The sequence below is a fragment of the Doryrhamphus excisus genome, linkage group LG12 (genome assembly GCF_037039965.1).
Source record: "Doryrhamphus excisus strain RoL-2023G ecotype Guam linkage group LG12, RoL_Dexc_Guam_v1.1, whole genome shotgun sequence".
Lineage (NCBI taxonomy): Eukaryota > Metazoa > Chordata > Actinopteri > Syngnathiformes > Syngnathidae > Doryrhamphus > Doryrhamphus excisus.
The window spans coordinates 5621638-5647203 of record NC_136368.1 but is presented as its reverse complement, the minus strand read 5'-3'; the positions used below and the strand labels follow the sequence as shown (position 1 = coordinate 5647203).

Sequence of the window (25566 nt, the reverse complement as noted above, 5' to 3'; positions counted from 1 at the left end):
GCAAGTAAAAACTTACACCCGAAAAAGTCAAGCCAAGAAATTCCTTGTATACATTTGAGTCAATTAGTTGTGCCATTGGTAGTTGTGCTAGAACTGCTCATGACTCAACTTTTCTGTCTTACCAGGACCAGCACTCATCCATGGTGGAGTACCATGTTCCCGTCGCACCGGGAGGGGTGGCCGCTATCTTCGACAAGCTGGAATGCAAGAAGAGCTCGCTGCAGATCAAACATTTCTCTGTGAGCCAGACCACTTTGGATGAGGTACGAAAAGAACGCGACATCAGCTGGGAGAGTGAACCAGCATGGGGTTTTATAGACGCAGATGCTACAGAGGGACTGAAAGCGGAAGGAGGGGAAACAGGGACGGGAGAAAGCTTGAGTGGGCGTGAAAGACAGAGCAGGGAAATGTAAAAACGAGGCAGAGGAAAAGCTAGTGGGGCATGCCTGAGGGAAAATAAATGGAATATGAGTTGAGGAGAGAATTCATGCAGCCAGTGTTGATTTTCGACAATCTGCTCTTCTGAAGCTTTGGGGATGGGAAGATACCATGAGGAGCAGGAACAAGGGGGAGATGAAGAGGGAAACGGAGCAGCAAATTAGCTGTGATTAAGCATTTTAATGGTAAACAACAAACAAAGCAATCACATGAATCCTATTGCTTAACCTCCACAGGTCTTCATCAACTTCGCCATGGGAAGCAACCGCATGGAATCCACAGCAGCTCACGTTGACTTAGACTCCATAAAAGACGTAGAGGCTTAGATCTGACTACTATTATGTCTGCAGTGAAATGAGAACACTATCTCTTTATTCTGCATCTGTCCTAAATAGATACTATAGAAGGAGATTAGACTGCAAATCTTTTTTATGTTTGACAATCATAATTAATCCTCAACGCCAATCCTAGGCCCTCCAAAATCCTGTTGCATTGAGCACATTTCCATACATACAGATTAATATTTATTCATGTTTACTGACTTCAGATTAATTTACTACACTTGAAAGTTTCTCGTCATCTTGATTTTTGTATATGAAGAATGCAGTTAACATGGGCTGAATTCTGTTATTCAGTTTATAATCAAAAGATACAACATTGTTGCTACCCGCACCTTCTATTACAGTAATTAACATAGTAACCTATCTATGTCTTACTTTGAGATCATTTTGCTGCTTATGGACCATTTTGTGATGGCCTTGAATGTATGCTGTCATGCTTTTTATAACGTAAATAAAAACATTTTTTCAACTGCAACTGCAGTATCTTTGTATGCATTCAGAATCGTTTATGTATGATTTACTGCACAGATGCAACACATGTACTGTAGATATGTATAAGAAGTTAATTATACTGTATTTTCAAGAAAAAAAAAACTGCATCTCAGCTTTTTGACAGAAGTGAAATCGCATATTATTGTTATGGACTGTGGTGTTAGTGCGTTTCCCATTTTTTTGCTGTTTTTTCACCTACATATTTCAACTTTCTTCTGATATTTTGACTTTATTCCCATATTATTTAACTTTTTTCCCAACCTTATTTTCTGGTTTCTTATAATATATCCACTGGTATGTAGAATTCACATTTTTTAAAAATTATCTCAAGTTGACACTGCTAAAATGACAGTATTTTTCCTCATAAAACAAGTAATTTTCTTCAAATTGTGATTTTCTTTCTCATTCGAATACAACATGCTTCTCTTAAATATTTTGACTTTCTTTTTGTAAAAACAAAATTTTTTTACAGCTATTTTATCTTTTTTGTCAATTTTATTTGCACAGTAATAACTTTATTCACTTAATATTTTGACTTTATTCTCATAACACAACAGGTTTTGTTTTTTACTATGACTTTAAAAAAAAGAATGTTTCTATAATATTTACATTTTATGCTGCCAAAATGACATTTTTCTTCATAATATTATAACATAATTCTAGTGAAGACAAAGTTTTTCTCTTAATATTTTGATCTTATTCTTTAAATTAGTACAGATTTATAAGTTTTACTGCTGTTATATTTCTTGATAAATTATAGATTTAGAATGTGCCTCTGCCCTTCTACGGAATGCAAACGGGCGTTTGGACACCCCTGACTTACACAGTATATGTTTCAGTTTCATGTGGATTAATTTAATTAACCTTCAATTGAGTTCAAATGACTAAAACCTGTTAGGCTTTGATGTGTGCTTAATTCAGTTCAATTTAGATTTACAGTATATTCTAAAAAATATATATAGTTTTAACAATTTGTGCACAAATGTAGTTCTTCTTACCAAAAAAAACAATACATATGTTAAATCACTATCGTTCTCACAAAAAGGCATGGATAATATTCATACTAAAATATGTTTTTTCTACCACCTCATTAAATTGTGCTAACGGGTTTCATATATGCATATTAAACCTTTTTAATCTTTAAAATAATTTATATGCTGTAGTTTGTTACTTTTACGTTTGTGTAATTTAGTTTTAGCCTGCTGGTGCCAGATAAACAAAGCTACGTCATCAACGTCGCCATGGTAACCATACCATGTGACCGCCACCAAACTGGCGGGAGATGCGAGCAACCAGGAAGTGATCCGCTCGCGGGTTTCGCTGCCAAACTCTCAAACGCTACACATTTAGAAAAAAAATGGATACATGTGTCGTGACGCAACAAAACGCATGGAAGAACACGAAAGATGCGGTTGCCAACTTTCGACGACTGCTACTTTGCTCAAAATGGTAAGTAGTTCATGCCTTGTGTTTATTCCCGAACCGTGGTGTCAACAACACAGGGTCAACGAAACACGTCATTAACAATGACGGGGGACCCTGTTTGTAACTGACATGTGTGATGTGACATTTTGTGACGACTCTTTAACTATGTCAATTGAAAGACAAGCATGGAACAATCAACTAACGACCACTCGTGTTTTCCTTTCATCCAGCTCACACTTGATGAAGGAACCAGTTTGCCTCGGAACGTGTGAGCATATGCTATGCAGGTAAAGTGTCCACTAATGTTATACATTTTTGATAACACTTATTGCAACGTGTAGTGCTACAATGTTTTTGAGGGGCATCTGTATGAAATGCAACTGAAAGTCCGCCATGATAGGGTGAACAGTAGAGTACAATGTATTCACTAGCTTTAAATACTTACACTGATAGAATGGATAAATGGTACTTAGTGAAGACAATTAATATATATGTATGTATATCAATGTGTGAAAAGTAGGGCTGTCAAAAATAACGTTTACAGCCGTAACTAATTTGTTACGTTACATTTTTTTGTGTACTTACGCATGCGCACTGGGGCAAACACGCCTCGGGTCAGACGTCACACACACGCAGTGGAGCGTCCTCACGCAGTCACAAAGAGCCTGACACTGGTTTATAACTTAATTCTGACCTGAAACACCAGTTCCTTCATCAGGTCCTTCTCATTACAAGAACACGAGATGCGTTCAGGGACACTCTCAATAAAGCGTGTTTGTGTGGTTTGTAATAGAGGTACTTTGCCTGAGTGTTTGTGTTGGCAGCATAGCTGTGCCGTTTAGGCAGGTGTCTATATTTCATATACAGTATTTGACAGTATTTATACAGTTTTGAGCCGCACACTGATTTGGCTTTAGCCCTTTAAATTCCGGATGCCCTTCCTGACGCAAACCGATGATACTTAATAGTGGAATTCGAACCCGGAGCGTCCGCTCCAAAGTCCAGAAGACTGAACAGTTTTACTGAAGGTATGTGTCTTTCATAGGTCTTGTGCAGGCGCACAGGCAGGAGATGGCTGTGTGGTTTGTCAAAGTCCCGCCTGGGTAAAGGACATCCAAATCAACAGGCAGCTCAGCAATGTCATACAGGTCTTCAGTGGCTTGGAGTCCATGTTAAACCCCAGTGTACAACAAGGTAAATATTTGCCAGCTGTGAAACAAATTCCCTCAAGTCAATATTATTTATTAGCTTTTGTTCCATCCTCATGGTGGTTGACTAAAACATTTCCGTTATGACACAAACGTGTCATTGGAGTGTTTGTCTTGGCTCCCCTGCAGCATCCCTCGATTGAAAATATGCAATGCAATTAATCATGGGAGACCAGATCATGCGGTCAATATTTACTCTAATTTCACTCACAAATGACAAAAATCTGTTTTTGCCAGTACTACTCCTAAGCATTTGGCATAATTAAAACATTTTGAAGATATTTTAGGTTTGCAAGGCATCCAACAGATGCTTAACATTCTTGTAATGAAGGAAAAACTTTCAGAGTTCTTGAAAAGTGATCAAATGTGACTTTGGTGAATATGTCCGAAGCTTAAAAATAAAGTTACACCTGGTTAAAATGGACTGACCTTTTGAAACCAACAGAGTCTCTGACTGACATTTGAAATAAGACATTAGGGTGCAGGGGTATTTTTAGATTTCATACAATATATTATTTTTTCCGTTGTGCAGAGTCCTCTGAGGCTGTCCTACGGCCACAAAATGAGGGCACCGTCTTAAAACACAAGAAGAACTTCAAGATCTGGTTCAGTCCTCGCAGTCGTAAGGTCCGTTGCATCGTGGAGAAACCTGCAGAAGACGTCACACCTGCCAACAAGTCGTTGGAGGAAACGGCTGCCGTGCAGCCTGGCCCTACAATCGCTGAAGTCACTGACCTGACAGTTTTTAACTTCACCTCATCTTCTCAAGAATCTAGCTCCTGGTCTCCAAGAGTCAACTCTACTAGCAAGAAGAAGAAGAAGAGTGCAAATAAGAAAAGGATTGCCTGCAGGAAGGCAACAATGGAAAGAGCCACAAGGAAACAGACGAGACAGATGGTGAAGAAGAACCAGCTCGATGCCATAAACAAGCAGTGGGGGATTACAGAGGATGAGGATGCCTTGGTGGATTCAGAGCCCACTTGTGCACAAGTTGAAGGGAGGTCCAACAAAAGGGTTTCCTTCCTCAGCCCTGACTCTGGCAGTGACGCCATACAGGATGGACTCTCCAAAGCTACCATCGCCCTTCCCAAGAACCAAACTCAACTTTGTTCACATGAAACGGACACACTGCCTGCCCCCGACTCCATCCCCACCGACGATCCTCAAAAACAGGCCGGCAGATCTTCTCCAAAGCAGTCCTCAAAACGGCCAAGACCGGAGGGAGAAGCCGTTACCCTGGAGACCACACCGAAAAGGCGAATAGCCTCACCAGGTGGTTGTCGAAAATCATTGTGTCGCTCGTCTCCAGCTATTCTCAAATCTCCTTCTCCCAGCCGGAAGTGTAAAAAGACTTTTCCAGAGGATGAAGGAGAGAGTCCCACTCTCCCAGGCATTGTAGGTGGGAAATCACCCCCTTCTCGTGTGTCTGTGGGGAGCCCAACGGTCATGAAGAAGAACCGCAAAGGAGAGACCCCACTACATTTAGCTGCTATAAAGGTATGTTTTGGGGGGGTGGGGGGTGCTCACATTGCACTGGTAGCATTGTTGCACATGTTGCTTCCTTTCGTGCAGACTCCAAATCAGTGTCTAAAAGCTCCAAAAGTTCAACAGTTTTACTAATTTTTTTTTTATAATAACTTGTTGTATTTTAATCCTCAATGAAAATGCATTCACTAAATTTGTTGTCAAAAGTGCTAACTTGGATTTAACTAAGCAAATGGACAAGAGTATTTAATTGGATTATTACTGCATGGGTCATTATGTTTGCTAACCGATGATGAGCGTAGCTTTTCCTTTGGTAAACAGCCGTATCAAAAGACACATGCTGTGGGTGTGGAACAGATTCTGTTTCAGAATGGGCATGCACAAAGCAGGAGAAAACAAGGAGTTTTGCTGACACTAGTAATATTGCATCATGAACTGTCTGATGCATTATTAAAAAGTGGAAAGACAGTGAGGGATACAGTGAAGAAAATAAGTATTTGAACACCCTGCTATTTTGCTATTTCTCCCACTTAGAAATCATGGAGGGGTCTGAAATTTTCATCGTAGGTGCATGTCCACTGTGAGAGAGATAAACTAAAAAGAAAAATCCAGCAATCACAATGCATGATTTTTTAACAATTTATTTGTGTGATACAGCTGCAAATAAGTATTTGAACACCTGTGTATCATCTAGAATTCTGACCCTGAAAGACCTGTTAGTCTGCCCATTAGAAGTCCACCTGCACTCCATGTATCATCCTGAATCAGATGCACCTGTTTGAGGTCGTTAGCTGCATAAAGACACCTGTCCACCCCATACAATCAGTAAGACTTTAACTTGTAACATGGCGAAGACCAAAGAGCTGTCCAAAGACACCAGAGACAAAATTGTACACCTCCACAAGGCTGGAAAGGGCTACGGAGCAATTACCAAGCAGCTTGGTGAAAAAAGGTCCACTGTTGGAGCTATCATTAGAAAATGGAAGAAGCTAAACATGACGGTCAATCTCAATCGGAGTGGAGCCCCATGCAAGATATCACCTCGTGGGGTCTCAATGATTCTAAGAAAGGTGAGGAATCAGCCCAGAACTACACGACAGGACTTGGTCAATGACCTGAAAAGAGCTGGGACCACCGTTTCCAAGGTTACTGTAGGTAATACACTAAGACGTCATGATGTGAAATCATGCATGGCACGAAAGGTTCCCCTGCTTAAACCAGCACATGTCAAGGCCCGTCTTAAGTTTGCATATGACCATTTGGATGATACAGAGGAGTCATGGAAGAAAGTTTTATGGTCAGATGAGACCAAAATAGAACTTTTTGGTCATAATTCCAATAAGCGTGTTTGGAGGAAGAAGAATGAAGAGTACAATCCGAAGAACACCATCCCTACTGTGAAGCATGGGGGTGGTAGCATCATGCTTTGGGGGTGTTTTTCTGCACATGGGACAGGACGAGTGCACTGCATTAAAGAGAGGATGACTGGGGCCGTGTATTGTGAGATTTTGGGGAACAACCTCCTTCCCTCTGTCAGAGCATTGAAGATGGGTCGTGGCTGGGTCTTCCAACACGACAACGACCCGAAGCACACAGCCAGGAAAACCAAGGAGTGGCTCCGTAAGAAGCATATCAAGGTTCTAGCATGGCCCAGCCAGTCTCCAGACCTGAACCCAATCGAAAATCTTTGGAGGGAGCTCAAACTCCGTGTTTCTCAGCGACAGCCCAGAAACCTGACTGATCTAGAGAAGATCTGTGTGGAGGAGTGGGCCAAGATCCCTCCTGCAGTGTGTGCAAACCTGGTGAAAAACTACAGGAAACGTTTGACCTCTGTAATAGCAAACAAAGGCTACTGTACCAAATATTAACATTCATTTTCTCAGGTGTTCAAATACTTATTAGCAGCTGTATCACACAAATAAATTGTTAAAAAATCATGCATTGTGATTTCTGGATTTTTCTTTTTAGTTTATCTCTCTCACAGTGGACATGCACCTACGATGAAAATTTCAGACCCCTCCATGATTTCTAAGTGGGAGAAATAGCAAAATAGCAGGGTGTTCAAATACTTATTTTCTTCACTGTATATAATTTACATAATCTTGAATTATAGTACAACAGGTCACATTCTCGGCCTTGGTTTGTAATGATCTCACAATAATCCTGGTCAGGATTGCCATGGTATCCTAGACTAAGTATTGAAAGAAAAACATCATACCTTTGGTACACATTGTTTGAATTACTCTCTGGAAAGGGCTGCAGCTCTGAGTGCGGGTTTGTTAATTTTTTTTTTCCCGGTCCAGGGGGATGTAGAGGCCGTTAAGGAACTACTGGATCTGGGAGCAGACCCCAACTTGAAGGATAATGCAGGATGGACACCTTTGGTAAGTCCAATACACTCATACACCTGAAAGTTGGTAGCAAGGCACCAGTATGTTAGTGGACAGTTCAATCCAGCTCTGTAACTGTTACATTAGTTATTATATTACAGTGTAAGCTTTTACATCTTGTCCATTTCACAAAGGCAGTGTATATGGACGGGTAGTTCAACCACATCAGAATGAGCATACTGGAGGTTGTGACTTTATCCTCAGTCTTGCTTCACCCAGCACACTTAGAAAGAGACCATCTGTTCAAGTGATGGCTGTTCCGGAGCCTCCATTTGTTCAATTCTTAGCTGTCTCTTTTACCAGTGCTTGACAGAGGTGCCATCCATCGGGGTGCTTACTGTGCTGTACGCTTTATAGAAGTCAGCCTTCACGCTGTTATTTGCTGTCAATACACCGGCACTCATCTCAAAACTGAATGTACATTTTGACATTTTGCTGACATTTCAGAATCTTGGAATGGAGATGACAGTGTTTCTTTTTGATTGACATGGGAATATCAGGGAAGACTTGTTCCTGTCAGATTTGACATGCTTCTTCCATGTAGCTCTGTTCCAGAGTGTTTACGTGTGTGTGTGTGTGTGTCTCTGCAGGCTTATCAACTGTTATCTTCCTTCAGATAAGGTTATATGGTGATAGTTAAAAATACTTAAGTGAGAACAATACTCTCACAACAAACTAAAATTGTAAATATATACTAGTATATGTTTATATAATAAGGCTGTCAATCGATTAAATATTTGATCATGATTAATCACATTTGTCCATAGTTAACTCACATTTAATCACAGATGGAAATACGTTTTTATCTATAATAAGTAGGGGAAATCTCTTTGATAAACGTTTTGATGTGCAACTATAACTATGTAAAAGGATATCAATTTCGGAACTATGGGCCATTATTTAAAACAATACAGTCAGCGAGCATATTTTTGTATTACTATTTTCCCTTATTATTAGCATATTACCTCTTAAACTCGCTCAAAAACATTCATCAAATACAAAATGTGAGCAAGTGAGACCTCTCACACTGACACAGAGATGTAAAAATGTAAAAAGCAATACAAAAAAAACACTGGTTAGTAGGGACACACTTACAGCATGCCAAGGTAGCACTGTGTATAACGATAAAAAAACAATACCTGCACTGCTCCAGTCTCTGGCAGGCGATGTAATCTATGATAAGTCAAGCAGGCAAAAATAAATAAAATAAATAAAAAAAATTAGGCACCTGCCTACTTTAGTTTAAATAATTATTGCACACTTTCTGTAAATCTTATAAACTTCATTTCACTTCTCATTTATTACGGTGTTCGTCTGCTATATGATATATTTTACTAAAATTTCTGATCCCAACAACCAGTGATTTATGAAATAAAATCTTGAACATTTTCATGGGTGCCCAAACCTTTTCATACCACCATATATTTATATTTATTAGGTTTGAGTGATATATATATATTTTTTATATACCGGTATATATTCTTCTGATATAAGAAAATTACATACCAGTATTAGTGACGGTTCGTACTAGAGTGGGCCGATATGGACCTTAGCATGTATCACAATATTTTTTGGATGTATCACCATATAAAGCGATTTTTAATTTTAATTCAGCAGAGTCTTGTATAAAAATCTGCAAACCTTAAGCGACATAGCGAAATACACTTGTCTCCAATTGTAAAGCACATTTATTTATTGGTAACAAAGATGACCACGACTGAGCGGACTGCCGATTAAATACTTCCGCCCACGAACATTCCTTCACATCACAATGACAGTATTTCATTCATTCATTTCATCTTGTATATATATTTTGAAGACAAAGTATTGACTCATTGCTACAAGTGACCAGCATTTGCCCACATGTTTTTAAGACAAATGCTGCATTCATTCAAGACTCCCAAGTAACACATTGTACACCTTGAAATATTTCTCTTCCCATCTCAGCACGAAGCATGTAACCTTGGTCATCTGGCGGTGGTGGAGGTGTTAGTTTCAAGGGGAGCACTCGTGAACATTCCTGGCTACGAAAATGACTCTCCATTACATGATGCTGTGCGGAATGGCCACATAGCCATCGTCAAATTGCTGCTGCATTTCGGAGCCTCGCAGAATGCACTGTAAGTTCATTTTTCTGTGCGTTTTATACTGGCAGTCTGCTGCTACCATATAATGTTATCACACTCTGAGAAACACCATTTTTAGATGGCCTGAATTTTTGTTTGGAACACTTTGGTGGGGGGCGGGGGGATAAGGTAATTCACTGCACAACACATGTGAGGCTGACTTTTTACTCTGCTTTTCATGCTAAGTTTATGGCTTCCATTAATGAGCAAGCTGTATGATGTAAGAAAAATGCTGATTAGTTTTTGATCAATGAGTTGATGCTGAGTCAGTGTTTCTGGCCCCTGGAGGCTATAATGAGGGAGAGAATGCTGGTTAATCAGTATGATCAGAGGCGCTGTCAATCACCAGTGCACCCCCTAACAGTACGATCAATGTGCACCTGTCATCCTTTGTCATGTGGCAGACATTTCTCTCATTGCTTTGATGGGACATCATTTCTTGGTCTCACATGTTCTCTTCTTCACCTTGACGCTGGTCTGCAATGGAATAGGTCACAAATGGGTCTCTCAATGAATGCCATCGGTGCCCTTTCCACCGTTTCTTGCTGCATGCACGCACACACACACACACACACACACACACACACACACTTGAGAGGAACTGAAGTCATCTGCCAATGCAATCTCTAATGGGAACCTTGGCATGCAGCTTTGGTTTTGTAAACATGTTACTGCAGTTGTACACTGCGCTTATATGTAGCAATTTTAAAGGAAGAGTTCTTTTAAAGCACAGAAGAAGAATGACCATTGACTTATAAAGGTTCTCTGTACTGTATGTGGTTTATCTGAGGAGCAGCAACTTGACTGGGGATCTGGATGATCTTGATGAAAATTAAACGAGTCCAGTTGCTCAACCCTTCAGATATTTCCATTCAAATGAACAAATATACAAATGCAGCTTTTCTTCAATTAACTTAGTAGGTCAACACAAAACAACACATTTAATAACATCTCAACAACAATCTTTGGTTGCATCTTATTAATCACAAATTCATACCACTGTGACTTGACCGTGAGGTTACCCAGCATGCCTTGTAGATTGTAGATGTGGGTATAGGTTACACGTTTGTTAGTGTTTAAGCGTTATTTTGATACCCTTATAGTTGATGTGTCTGGTACAAACTTTTTACTTCAGAGCCGATGACAATATTGCAGCCTTGAATATACCTACCGATACCAATATCAATCCCATATTGGCATGGATCATATGTACTTTCATTACTTATTTTGTAGTGTGGAATGTTAGAAAAGGTTTCATCAAGTGATATTGTAGGTGAGGAAAATGGACCCCTTTACTTGTGGGCACCTGGGTTTTATCCACAATGAGTTCAAAGTGCTCAATTACCTGTTTTAACCCGGCATTGCTCACCACCGACAGGAGCTGTTCATCTTTTCTGTTATCACTAATGACTTCTTGTCGTCCTGTTAGAGTTTCTCGTGCAACGCTGTTTCAAATGCATGCCGGGTTTAAACTTTCCCGGTTCTGTGCCACCATGGCAACGTCTTTTTAAGATGTTAACAAAAAATATTTTTTTAAACTTTAAATGCAGGCCGATTTCATCCGATACTCACTGATAAGTGCATGACCCACTTTTGAGTTGTACTTGGGTTGATACAACACAAATCTTCATCTGTTGATACCATAACAGAAGAGTTAAAGATACACTTCCTTTACTATCAAAAGGGACAGTTGTGCTGAGCTTATACTAAATAGTAAATGAGTACCGGTTACAATGGTTATCCACTAGAACTGCTTCTTGTATGCTTGAGCATTGGCTTGTAATAGGGGGTTTGTGTCAACTTTCCTCTGCTTTTTTCCAGAACTCCTCTCATGTGCAGCTCCATAAACCAGTTTGTGTCCATAAGAGTGTGTCAGACACACACTGTTTTTTGTGGTTTTGTAAAGCTGGTGCTAGGAATACAAATGAAACATTTTATGGACCAGTGGACCTATTAATTGTAAGGTGTTTTCTTTGCTGACGTCTACTTTTTAAAAGACAAGCAGACAGGCTTCTGCATTTTTTCACTTTTATTGTCTTTTGTCAAGGTGAAACCCTGTCTTTTTTTTTTTTTTAAGTGGGTTTTGGTGTTAGTCATGCACCTAATGGTCAACCGATTGACTTAGTTGTGGTGAATTTTAAAATGAGACACATACAAGGATAATGAATTCAGTTTGGAATGATGTTCTTCACAGTAATCTCCATGGGAAGCGACCTGCGGACTGTGCCATGAGTCGGGAGATGTTGGCCGTCTTCCAGGAAGCCTCTGAAGATGCTAACACATCTCTGACCAGCCTAGCCAGTCTTTCTGTAATAAGTCATTTTCTTTTCATGGTTTTATCGTGGAATTTCAATTCTTAACTACCTTTATGTTCTCTCTTAGGTGAGTAATTGTGTGAATCAAGGCGGAATCTTGTTTCTGTCCAGTCAACTGTCACAAACAGCACAGCGTCAATTGTCCAGGCTGGGCCGGCTGTTGGATGGGAGTGTAACAGACACCTTTACTTCCTCAGGTAGTGTCTTTCCCTTTAAGGCTAGTTTCAAATGAAATGTACAGTAAAGTCTCGTTATATCGATATCGGTTATAACGAATTACTACTTATTACGATACTATTTTCATTTCCCGGCAAATTTCTAGTCTTTTATGATATAATCCCTAAACAAAATGCATTTGTTATTGAGAGGGTCGCGGGTGTGCTGGAGCCTATCCCAGTTGTCTTCGGGCCAGAGACGGTACACCCTGGACTTGTCGCCAACCAATCACAGGGCACATATAGACAAACAACCATTCACACTCACATTCATACCTATGGACAATTTGGAGTGGCCAATTACCCTAGGATGCATGTTTTTGGAATATGGGGTGGAATCGAACTCTGGTCTCCTAGATGACACGAAGCTCCTGCGTGCTAACCACTTGTTTTTGATGTATGGTTTTGTATTTGCAAACTGTTGGGAGTCAGTAAAAGATGTTTTATTTTAACTCCATCAAAGTGTTGCATTATATTTTTGTTGCTTGTAGTTGCTTATGCATTCAGATTATTTCCTATGACTTGTTTGTTTGTTGTATTGATCCTGAAGGTATTAATTAATTATGATTAGGATTTTTAAATCCTGTGGATTTAAGGAATGTGAAAAGAATGCTTATAAAAACCTGCCTGTTTTGTGCCAGTAAGTACTACTCTGTTGTCAAGCACCATCTCTCGTTAGAGCAAAGAGTAATTAAACCACACTTGTAGTGTTATGTATTCAGTACAGCTGCTTCCACTGTTGCATAGTAACGCTTCTGGAATGGATTGAAATTACTCCACTTGAAACCTTTTTGGAGGTCTTGTCTTGGAAATTAAACAGCACTGAAGCCGCTGGCGTTGGTGTGTATTGACATTTTGCCACTCTGTTGCCGTCTTCCAGTAAGCCATGTTGTGGTGCCAGAAGGACCCATGCCGACCACGCACTCCACCCTCCTCGGACTTCTTGCCGGCCGCTGGATTGTCAAATACAGCTGTGAGTAAAATATGATCAGTTTGAGTATCGTTGATAAAATGCAGCAAATCTTATTTTCTGCATGACTGTATTGTACTTGCAAAACATGTATGCAGCACTTGCAGAGCGCCATCAAACCACTTTCTATTTACGTTACCATCAATAATTTTATGCCAAACTCCAAAGAGGTTGGAATCCGCTCTAATACCAATATCCTAGTAAATAGGAACGTCAATTTAAGTCTAAATACCTACACTCGGGAAGTAGGCTGTTTTTATGTTATACGTATATGAGTTGCACAGGCGGAAAGAATAAATTAACATCATGAATATTCAAGAGGCAAAACCAAATTATGTGTGGGGGAAAGTGTTCATGCAGAATTGCTCACAATCTACTTCCCACCAGAAAGCTCAGACTGCCTGTTTGGCATATTTTGTCCTTCAAAAGGCCTTCATGATGCAAACACTTTATAATAGGGTACAACCTATCAGAGGCCTCTATTTTATGTCAGCTGTCATTCAGTCCGTCATTGTCATAGTTTGACATTCCTACTGGCTGTCTGGCAGTGCATGAAAAACTTTTGATATACTGTAATACAATTTAGCAAGCTTTATATATACCGTATAGCAAGCTCTGCTATGTGTATTGGCGTGCTGATCCAAAAGGCTTGTTTGTCATTGCACTACTGCTAATACTTTATAAAATAAGCATGAGGAGCTCATACTCATACAAGAGGCCAATTACACTCGGTTTATTATACCAAGTAAAAAAGCAAGGCGTTTTTAACATGTAGTTTTCTAGCAACATCATCCTTGACTGCTACTTTGTGTCCATCAGTGGCTTTTCATGAATATCTGTTTAGCGTAGAAAGGCCAGCCCATTCATTTCAGCTGAAATGTGTATGTCAACGTATGTGCGCTTGTGTAACTACACAATAGTGCGCTGGTCGGGAAAGGGGGGGGGGGGGGGTGCTGGTATCTCCCTTTCATCCCCACAGGCCGAGAAGCCGACACAGCTCGTCTCTCTCATGACAGCCACTGTGACACACTCTCAGTTTCTCTCTCTTCACGTGTATCAGGCAGTTGAGCTGTCATTGCCACCTGTCTTTGTACGCCACTGCTGTCAAATAGGTTTGCTTTTTTCCATTCCATAGCAACACGCAGTCACCACAAGCAAGCTTCAGTTGTACGTATGATCCATAATCATAAATCTCAATTTATACGAAATTATAGAATGAACTCATCTACCGTACCATGACTGCTTAAACTGAGCAGATAGTTTGATGATGCTTATGGGCACACATTTGTGTGTTTTTTTTTTTTTTTTCCTCCGATGCTCCTTTCTCAAACAAACCATATGTGTTGGCTCACACATATGATGCAGTAACATAACACAGCTTTTTACTTTCCAAGTCATAATTGCAGTTTTTGGCTAGACAAGCTGTTCACCCTGCCTCCAGTCCTTATGTTATTAATCTGCACTGACAACATTCTCAGTACAGCTCTGCACTGGCAATAGATTGATCTTTTCATGTCATTTTTGAGAGTGAAAGCAAAAAAATTAGAGCGGATAGCGCATAGGTGGCGCATGAACTGTTGACTGTCGGCTGGTCTCCATGTGTGCATTTTGTTGCATAGCCCACGCCTCCAAACATTGGAGTTGCAACAATGTGGACCGTTAAGGCTGTGATTGGTTGACTTGTTCCCAAACTGTTAAAAAAAAAAAACGGCTTAAAGAGTGGGTTTGTTTTCATGTAGACAGCTTACACAAAAACGATAACGTCATCGACCCACTGACACTCGCCGGCGTAACGTGACCAGAAGAGGGCATAGTGGCCTTTGACAATAAGTCACCATAATATCAGAACACAACTCACCCCAGTGGACATTCTCCTGATATTTTGTTGTCTGATACTCCATAATGACTCGCAGATAAGTCGAGACGAGCCTTAGAAAGTAGAAGACAGTGTAAGAAAATGTACTTATTCGAATCCGTTCTTCTTCCATGGGTTGGTGCATCACGTGGGTCCTTATGCGGTCTGTTCACAGCGCCACACGCAGGTGTGCCTTGTATATGGTATCGTTTTCGCTCAATGATCCTTTCCCGCGTATACGCAGCGCCCCCTTTTGGACAGGACCTCAATATTGCAGAACAACATTTGCAATGACCGTGGTAGCTCATCAATTAGTTTCATCTTCAATAGCTCTCCCCTTCTCTCCTTATTTACCATTGTTCTGTCGATACGAAGGAAGCTAAAAAGCTAAATAGTCAACGAGAGTTGTGGTCACCTCACATGCTCAATGTGTCCAAAATGCCGCCTCCCATTGTTGAAATAAAATAACGGCATAATGAGAAAATGTTGTAATGTTCTACACCAGGGCAAACATTCATTAATTTTGCATTATTGTTTAATCAAAAAGTAATATTCCACGTAGTCATAATCCTTAAATCCCTTACTCCAGGCATTCTCTGATCATGCTTCCATTTGTTTATTCCATTACTGTTCACTGTGTTCACCGACAGAGGCAATGGTTGTGGTTTGTGTTGATGCATTCAGTCCCGATAATAATTTAGTTTAATATGCTAATATCTCTGTAGCGCTAGGTGGCATCATCAGGAGCAATTAACCTCAGCGTGTCTCCCGTCTGCTCAAGTCTCTTGTCAGGGTCACGGTAAATAAAAGCAATGGTCAAAAGGGGGCACGTAAGACAGTAAGCCGTACACTGGTTCTTCTGTTCTGTGTGATGTGATATGCGCTTTGGGGATGAGCTCAGATGGTCTACTGTATATATCGGCATTGGAAGAGGTTGTAATATATTATCACATTTTTCCATAAGAGTGGCTTCTATATAATAGGGCTGTCAAAAGTAGTGTGTGAACAGTGGTAAGTAATTTATTTTATTAATCACGTTAAGGTAATAACGCATAAACACCTTGTCAAGCTACCCCCCCTCTGTTATCGACAGATGACAGATGGGTGCACGTAGGGTCCTCACAGAGTCTGACACTCTTAGAACTTTATTTTGACCTGAGAGTATATTCCATATATGTTTCTTCAACTCACAAACACGTCTCTCGTCCTTCTTGGAGTGACACTTTTTCCTCATTGTTGACTACAGCGAGCTGCATTCAGGGACACTCCAAACATCACACATGATTAGTATGGGTATATGATTCAACAAATTCTGGTCCACACAGAGATGCCCAGACAAAAACAATAAGTGGGTATTCTTGTCACTCACTGGTGTAACTCTTACTAACACAATGTGCTATACTTACATATAGAAAAACTAGCCTCAAAACTGTGATTTCGGCTTAAAAAATTACATGGTGTGAGTGTGAATTAAATGTTCTGTTACAATGAAAGAGACCCGTATTTTAGACGTGTGCTATGTTTTAGCATGATTTACATTTTCGGTTAATTTGTTGCTCTTAATACATACAAATACTTGTCTTTTGTTCATAAAAAAACAGTACACAAATACATTTTCACACATAGCTGCAAATGGTGATGAATCGTTAGTTTGAAAATGGATTGATTTGATTTGAAGGTCAGAGGGAGCTGCATTGTGTCTTTGTAGATCTGGAGAAAGCCTATGACAGGGTGCCGAGAGAGGAACCCTTGGTTTTGTATGAGGAAGTCTGGAGTGACAAGTATGTTCAAGTGGTGTATGAGGACAGTGGTAAGATGTGCTGTAGGTGTGACAGAAGAGTTCAAGGTGGAGGTGGGACTGCATCAGGGATCAGCTCTGAGCCCCTTCTTGTTTGCTATGGTGATGGACAGGCTGACAGATGAGGTTAGACAAGAATCTCCATGGACTATGATGTTTGCAGATGATGTTGTGATTTGTAGTGAGAGTAGGGAACAAGTGGAAGAGTAGTAGAGTGGAGGTTGGCCCTGGAGGGGAGAGGAATGAAGATTAGCCGCAGCAAAACGGAGTAGTAAAAGTGTCAGGTGTTTCAGCTAAAATGAAAGGAAAGGTATACAAAAGAGACCAGCCATGTTGTTTGGTCTAGAGACAGTACCACTGAGGAAAAGACAGGAAGCAGAACTGGAGGTAGCAGAGAGGAGGATACTGAGGTTCTCATTGGGAGTGACCAGGATGGATAGGATCAGGAACGAGTACATCAGAGGGACATTACATGTTAGAGGCCTTGGAGATAAAGTCAGATAGGCCAGATTGAGATGGTTCGGACATGTCCAGGGGAGAGACAGTGAATATATTGGTAGAACGATGCGGCGTAGAGGAAGACCAAAGAGGAGGTTTATGGATGTAGTAAAGGAGGACATGAGGGTAGTTGGTGTGAGTGAGACAGATGCAGACGACAGGGTTGGATGGAGGCAGTTGATTTGCTGTGGCGACCCCTGAAGGGAAAAGCCAAAAGAAAAAGAATATGTGACAGTCCTAGTATTTAGATGTGGTTTGAATAAACACAGCTGCAGACGATGTCTGCACCGAGCACCCTCAACTCTGCTCCGGGGTGCCGTCACCGCTTGCGCGACACGTCAGTCTGATATTTCTCTTGGCATGCATGCATTCATGTTTGTGGCATGCAACAAAACACAGTAGAACGCCTATTTCCCATCTGGGATTATTGTGCTGCATCGTAAAACAAAATTCCAAATTCAGTAATGGGGTTTCTCCCCTAACTTTGTGTTTGAAGATGTCTCCTCTTTTGTTACATAACAAAAGAACTATTTGTGGCCTGAAAATCACAACGCCTGGCTGTCACACAGTACTAATTTGACTCTCAAGAGACAGAAAAGACAATGCCCAAAATCTGCGGAAGCGTGAGACACTTAAAACAAGGGCCGCATCATTAACTTGATCAAGCTGCGGGCACATTTCTGCCAACTCAGTGCCATTTGCCAATACGTTTTCCGTCTCATAAACAACATTAGCTTTGTCATCCCTGTATTTCCTGTAGCCCTGTCGCACCCTTTCAAGTCAATATAATTAGTTGTAGCTTTGATTTCTCCTTGATGCCAGGGGTGGAGGCATGTCTGCAGGCGGGCAAGCGGATGCCAGAAAATGAGCATGAAGCAGGAGAAGGCCCGCAGCGCAGTCGCATCAACAGATGCAGCTTGGTAAAGCAGGCCCGCACACACACACACACACACACACACACATACACATTGTGTTGAGGAAAGATAAGCGTTGATGGCCGACATGAATCTTAATTGGTTGGAAACAAAACTGTAACCCTTTCCATGCTACAACTAATGCATGTGCATGTTAAATAATAAGCACATAATAGTGTGAAAATAATGCCTGACGATTGCGTTCCCACAAATGAAGAGATGGCTTCTTTCTCGTCATCTCCTCTTAAGCTCCCGCCACTCTTCGATGGCTGTTTCTTTTTCCTCTTGGGCTCCTTTAAGTCGCCTGGGAAGGATGAGCTGGCCAAGCTGCTCCGCGAGGGAGGCGGTCAGCTGTTGAGTCGGCAGCCAAAACCGGACAGCGATGTGACTCAAACCCTCAGTACAGCCGCCTACCACGCTCTGCCAGGATCGGACCAGGCCCTCTGTACCCAGTACATCATCTTTGACCCCCACAGTCATCACAAACCCTCTTTGGTGCGAAGGGGCAAGGTGTGGTCCGCTCCCTCCACCTGGATCATCGACTGTATTGCAGCCTTCCAGCTTCTACCCGTGCCAGACATTCAATCAGGATAGTATTTTTTTTATCATCTACTTTTTAAATTTGTGCTAATTATGTTGGGATGCTGATATAAAAATGTTTATCATGAAACACAAATGTTAAAGAATGGAAGTCATGTATTTTGTAAGCAAACATGCAATACAATACATGTTTTTTTTAAAGTTTGGGTCTCCTACAGATGTACAGAATTATCCAGTGAATGCAAGTTCCATTCTTAAAGGGTCCCCATCCTGTTATTTGCAACCTTTGAGACATATATACACTATACTGTGCATCTAAAATGTTGCACACTTCTCCTTCCCGTGGAAGTGCCATATGATGAATTTTGCTGTTTTCATGCCACTCTTTTAATCTAGTGAACAATCGGATATGAGAATTTCCCACCATTTTCACAAGATATTTTGAATTTCTCCTGTCACCTTTGGAAGTCAATGTATGGCAGTGCTTCTCACATAATTGTGGGGGGAACATGAGACTTTTATATTAGTGCAGCCCTGCCAACCAACATGTATGCATTTATAGTACTCAACATGCGATTTGACTTTTGCATTTTGCAATTTGCATGTATGCTCTCCATTTTTCTGTTTTCATATCATTTTCTCGAGTATTTCAAATTGGGGGTGTGTGAAAACAATTCTGTCCCTTAAGCGGGGGCATGACAGAAAATAATTAAAAGCACTCATGTATGTCAGTTTGCCCAGTGTCCAGTGGTATTCAGCGACTGATGTTCAGAGTGTCAGTTTCTTTAAAAAGAAAAAAAAAAAATTGGGTGGGAAAACATTGTTTTCTGGGCATCTATTGACCTACCTCACAGTGACTGCTGCTCAGCTTTTATGTGAACAGAGCACATTTTTAAGTCAGATTCTCCATAATGCATCCGGTAAGATCCAATATCCAGTCCTTGTTAGTTGGCAACAACGAGCATGTAACTGCTTGAGGGGGTCGGTTGGTGGATTGGGGGAGCTAGAGACGACCCTCGACTCCTGACGAATCACCGAATTCGACAATCGACAAACACAAGAATGCAGATTTTAAAAAGATACTTACTGTACTTCCCAACTGGGATCATTTATCATTTTAAACGCCACTAAAATTAGCCAGGCATACCTGTCAACATCTACATTTCAAAATAAGGGATCTTTTGAGGAAATAAGGGAAATTGTGACCCACACAGAAATGCCCTGGAACTCGCTGTCAATGCCGAGACAGAATTGCTAGATTAGCTTCACCTTGAAGTGAATAAAAATCCTGGAAAATAAAGAATTGTTTATGTCAATAAGATATGTGTGTGTTTGAGAGAGAGTATCGTTTCTTGTGTATGTTCTATGTCTGACATGGCTAGGGGCATGAATGTTTTCAGATGCTTTGTGTTATTAGGATGCACTTAACTACTATTGATTGCTTTGTGCTGCAAAAATTGCTTTCCTTGTCCAGGCTGTGCTGCAGGAGAGCGTGCAATGATAAGAAGCAAGGAAGTCTTTGTAATGAAACCTCAAGTGATGCCCTTGAACTTGCAGAGCAATGTTATCTTACATATTGTACTTTCCTCATGCTGGCTGTCAGATTATTCTTTTAATTAATCTGCAACAGTGAAAGGTGACATGAATGCTGCTGCTATTTTTCTTATGTATTTGCTCAGAAATGAGCATTCACATTAACACTAGATGCAAGGATGCAGCATTAATGCCATGGAATTGCTGCAAAGATCATAGCAAACGCTAAACAGCACATTGCCCTAAACTCTGTTTCCCAACCTTTATTGAGCCAAGGCACATTTTACATTGAAAATTGTGACAATAACACCGAACAAAGTGTCAACTTGTTTTTGCTCCTTCATATGTTCCTATGTATACAAAAGCCCTGTTGCTCTCAAATATTCTTCACACGTCTGTCTAGCTCCATCCAAATGCTGATGAGACAGCAGGGTTATTGCACAGGCATATCTTAGGCAAGCCACAATAAAAGGATACTCCTAAATGTACAGTTTCACTGATCTTTGATAATGCAAACCAATTGTTTCTGCAGCTGTGCGGGTGGCTGGTCTCAAGACTATCTCGGACATGAAGATGGCTCATTATGTGTGGAAGTGGTAAGTTTTTGGCTTCTTCCCCACTCATTTTGAAACACTTTCTTAAATGTATAATAAATTGGAGAGGCTAACTACTTTGATCGGTGGCTTGCTATGCTAGTTGCAGCCATCTTTTGTCCCTAAAGTGATCCTGTGCAATGTGAGGTAAACGAGAATAATAGTGTAAAAGTGATTATAGGGACTCCAGGACTCTTGATGTTAAAACCCATACTTGGAAAGTTCTCAACCAGGCATGGACCCCGTCAGCCTCCAGCCCCCAACGCTTGAGGTACAGGTGACTGATCAGTTAGGAAGTTTTAACGCATTGAGCAGCACCCACCCCCCCTCTCCTCTCAACGATGATTGCTCACCTGCGACCGGAAGCCATTAAGCGGAGACCAGGGCTCAAAAAATTTGGTGGCCAGTAGAGAAATGAACATTCCACAACTGTGGTGCCATTCCTGCAGTCAGCATATATGTCAACAGTGCTGTGTGACAAAACTGCATGTTTAAGAATGGCCTTTTATTGTGGCCATCCCAAGGCACACCTGCAGTAATAATGCCTAATGAGCTCGGCATACATACTGTATTTAAGTATATTTGTGAACAGTATTTGAGAGAAATAGGCATTTTGTGAGAAAGTTTTCCATCTGAGTGCAGCTCATGAAAGATGGGGGCAGAAACAAAAGCATTTTCTATTTTTGTTGTGTATGTACCTTCCGTCTTCTGGTACCGGGACCAGAACAAATATACATTATTGGTGGTATAGTTTTGTGGACCAATTAAGTACAATTGAATAATTTTTTTGCAGCACACTCGATCTTTCAAGGCACAGTGGTTGGGAATCATTGCCTTAATTATCTAACTCAGGGTCTTATTCAGAATTTACCCTCCAACCCAAACATCCCACATTCCCAAAGGGAAAATTGCCATTTTTGGTTTTCAACACAAGGGACAGGAACTTGCTGAATAATACTTCATTATATGTCTATTTAACAAAATAGTTGTGTACCATGATGAATAATACACCTGTGTGCCACGTCCATTGCAGAATACACATATGGTACATTTAAAGTTATACATTGAAACGTGTGGCGCACCAAGGGTTGTGTTATGGCGTCTACACTGTTCCATGTGTGAACTTTGGGTGAACCCGTGCGGGCATGTGTTCACATACAATCATGCATGCTCTTAGTTTATTATACAATTCCCCATGTCCCACAATGGATTCCAAAATAACCCTTAGTACCCCCCAGAGTGGGTATATTAACAGTGTTTGTCTTCCTACCCTATATAGTCATCTGCTCATCTACAGTTTTGTTGATGGAAATAAAACTACAATTATTTCCTGCATCTGTATTAAGAGTGTGAAAAATAATCGCTATTAAGCGATACAACGATGCGCATGCGCGCGATGCGACTGCATTGACTCATTCATGGATGCAATTGACGGGTGAAATATAGATTAATCGCGATGCGTTTGTGGGAATCGGTAAAGTCCAATGCAAGCGCCGTTTTATTGATGTTCAACTTCACCCCACATGCTGTTCCCCAGGTGCAATGAATGCACCATCATTATTTCACGTTGTGTATTGAATACGGATGGAAGCCGTGAGGCACATACAACTACTAGTAAAACAGCATGGACGTTCGCATATTTAACCCACCCGCAACGTTAAAATGGTATGTTTGTAAACACTGCGGATTCTCAAAGAACGGCGGAAAAGCTCGACAAAACGTCCGTCATTTGAAAAGAAGGGCTCGTTAAGAAGCCGTTCAACGGCAGCACAGATACACCACAACACCGACAAGTCTACCGCCACCTCCCCGTCTACTTCCTCGTCGGACACCGGGGAAAAACCAAGCAAATCAGGTGAGAACAAGTGGATCTTCCGCTGCTTTCCATATTGTCCAGGAGCTATTTATCCATCCCTGCAGCAAATGTCCCCCTCTGGATGAATGAGCAGTTGGTTTCTTCCTGAACTTTGAAAAAAAAAAATTAAAGGGGTATAAATTGTTTTACACTTTCTGCTCGTCACTACTGTATTAGCCTACCTCCTAGTGCATTTATATTATGTTTTACACACAGGAATATAAAAAAAACATTGATTGCGCTGTTGAAAGTGTCACTTGTTGTTGCTGGTACTGTATTTTTTACAGCAGTAATTATTGTTTAATTGGTTTACTCCACCACTGAACCACTTCTATTGTAATTGCATAGCCAATGTGAAATTGTGAGGAAATTTGTGTTTGAAAAGTCGTCGCTGTTTTAAGATGACAAAAAGAATTATCACGAAGTGGTGCATAGTAAAAAAAAAAAAAAAAAAAGACAAACACCACTTTAGTTGAATTTAGTAGCACTGGACAGCAAGTGACGACTAGCGCTACACAATCTGTGAACCCTGGAGAGGACCAGTTGGGTTACACTGGTGCTGTGGCCCAGTGAGTGTCATGGACGCCAGGCACGGAACCTGTGCCAATAAACCTCACTAAGCAGCAGACGAATTGGGTTACACTTGCCATCCAACACCGGTGGTGGATCTCATGAATTGATGTGATTATACGGACACTAGAATCTCAGTGGTTATCCACATGGAAGCGTACTCAGATTTAATCATTTCAGCCGTTCGTCCACACATAAAACGGCATTCTGGCTGACCTGAAATTGTATTTTTTGAAAACCGCCTCCAGAGTGGGAAAATCTGAAATTGAGCTCTGACGACATGCCAACATAATATCAGAATTTTTTTGATGGACATGACTCATCCCAGTCAATGTTCTCCTGATATTTTGTTGTCTTATTCTCCAAAACGAACCGTAGACATAATTCCACTTCATCATAACTCTCGGACGACAACACACTTATCCACATGCGTTGTTTCTTCTTCTATCTCTCTGCATGTCTGTTTACAGCGCCACACATACGTAGGTTCCAGTGATCCGTTCCAGTCTGGATGCAACTTTTTCTCAACATGCCAAAAAAAAAACAAAACAACCTTCCCAAGAATATCCCCGTATGGACAGGGCCTCAGTCACAGATTCAGTTTTGTGGTCCATATATCTTATTTTCCGGACTATAAGTCGCACTTTTTTCATAGGTTGGCTGTTCCTGCGACTTATACTCCGGAGCGACTTATAAATGAAAAAACTGTTTATGTTACATAAACACTGGACACCTTTTCTGTTCATGTTTATTTTTTGTGTAGCTGAATAACCATTGTGTTAGCATATCTTACACCAATTCAGCCTGTTCTCTATTCTTTTATTGTTAGAACTTACCTTCCAAGAGGACATAATGTAGTAGTATGAAGTAGTATGTAAAATTAATTACACGCAAAAAATGTGACATATGTATATTTTTTTCTACCGAATTATGCATTTTTGGCCTTGTGCAACTTATACTCCAGAGCGACTTATAGTCCAGAAAATACAGTACACAAGTCAGTACCGTACACTATTAGGTGTATATTAGCTGTATATTTTTTACATCAGGTCCATCTGTCTTAGCTACACCATAACAGTGAACAGGATAAGTGGCAGAACATGGATTGTTACTAATGTTGAAGCCTTCTGTGTTGTTGCATAAAACCATAGAGAATTGTGAATTTTTCCTTTTTTACAGCTCACAGCCATCAGTGGTGAGAGCGATGCCTCTGAGCCTTTTACTTTTCATCTTGCACACACAGTCCAGTCTCTTGCAACCTGGTAGACAAATTCCAGATTGTATTAGCACATGTATGTGGACTGAATTATAATAAGGTTGCTTATGGGTAATGAAGATAAATAATGTTTTATTGCCCCTGAAATGTCTGGAGCACTATGGTTGTGATTGATAAACCAAAGATGTCTGCAGACCTCTAACCAGATTGATGGGCTGTGTCTTTTTACATGGAAAGACACTAAATCACCACTGTTTAATAATGGATAAGAACGGAGCCGAGTTTTTGTGCCCAAGATTGAACCCCACCATTTTTTTGAGCAACGTGCAGATGATTGCGACCCCCTCCCAAGTCACTCAGGGCTTAAAGTATTCCGGCACTGTGTCGGATTGTTGGCGTTTCAATATGACCATGGGGAAAAAAAAAGAATGCAGACAAACCAGACAAACACAAACTACGATTACTCTGCGTTCAAGACAACTCAGGGAAAGGTGTATGTTTTTATGTGTTACGGTATTTAGAACAACACGAATAATTACTTTTTTTTACGAATAATGCGGTTGGGCGTTCTCTGGCTTTATTTGGTTAAGTAAGTAAGGCTTGGGAACTTGTGTAGAATTGGATGCACTTCTGGGTGGTATTTGGTACTTTAAAGTTACTGTGGGGCGGGGGGGGGTCATGTTCACAATGATATTTTATTAGTTTTTGGTTCAGACCGATCGTGTTTGGGATTTGAAGAAACATGTTTCATCGCTGAACACGATTTATCTTTCACAATTGCTCAACCGC

At 40.7% G+C, this 25566-nt stretch overlaps 2 protein-coding genes across 2 annotated transcripts in view; both read left to right on the top strand.

The window, feature by feature from the left end:
• The window catches only part of abca12 (ATP-binding cassette, sub-family A (ABC1), member 12), an 80274-nt gene extending 79020 nt beyond the window's left edge, over positions 1 to 1254 (top strand). Inside the window, exons 70-71 of the mRNA XM_058081679.2 lie at positions 126 to 263; positions 675 to 1254. Of these exons, the coding sequence (XP_057937662.2) occupies positions 126 to 263; positions 675 to 764 (228 nt within the window). The 3' untranslated portion in view covers positions 765 to 1254. The remainder of the gene's footprint in view (positions 1 to 125; positions 264 to 674) is intronic.
• Positions 1255 to 2525: 1271 nt separating this feature from the next.
• On the top strand, positions 2526 to 20297 carry bard1 (BRCA1 associated RING domain 1). The gene is made up of 11 exons (XM_058082736.2): positions 2526 to 2720; positions 2927 to 2983; positions 3742 to 3890; positions 4437 to 5401; positions 7693 to 7773; positions 9727 to 9899; positions 12100 to 12214; positions 12288 to 12417; positions 13316 to 13408; positions 18379 to 18476; positions 18720 to 20297. Exons 1-11 carry the CDS (start codon positions 2629 to 2631, stop codon positions 19062 to 19064), a joined length of 2298 nt encoding a protein of 765 aa, XP_057938719.2. The 5' UTR covers positions 2526 to 2628; the 3' UTR covers positions 19065 to 20297.
• The last annotated feature ends 5269 nt before the right edge of the window (positions 20298 to 25566 follow it).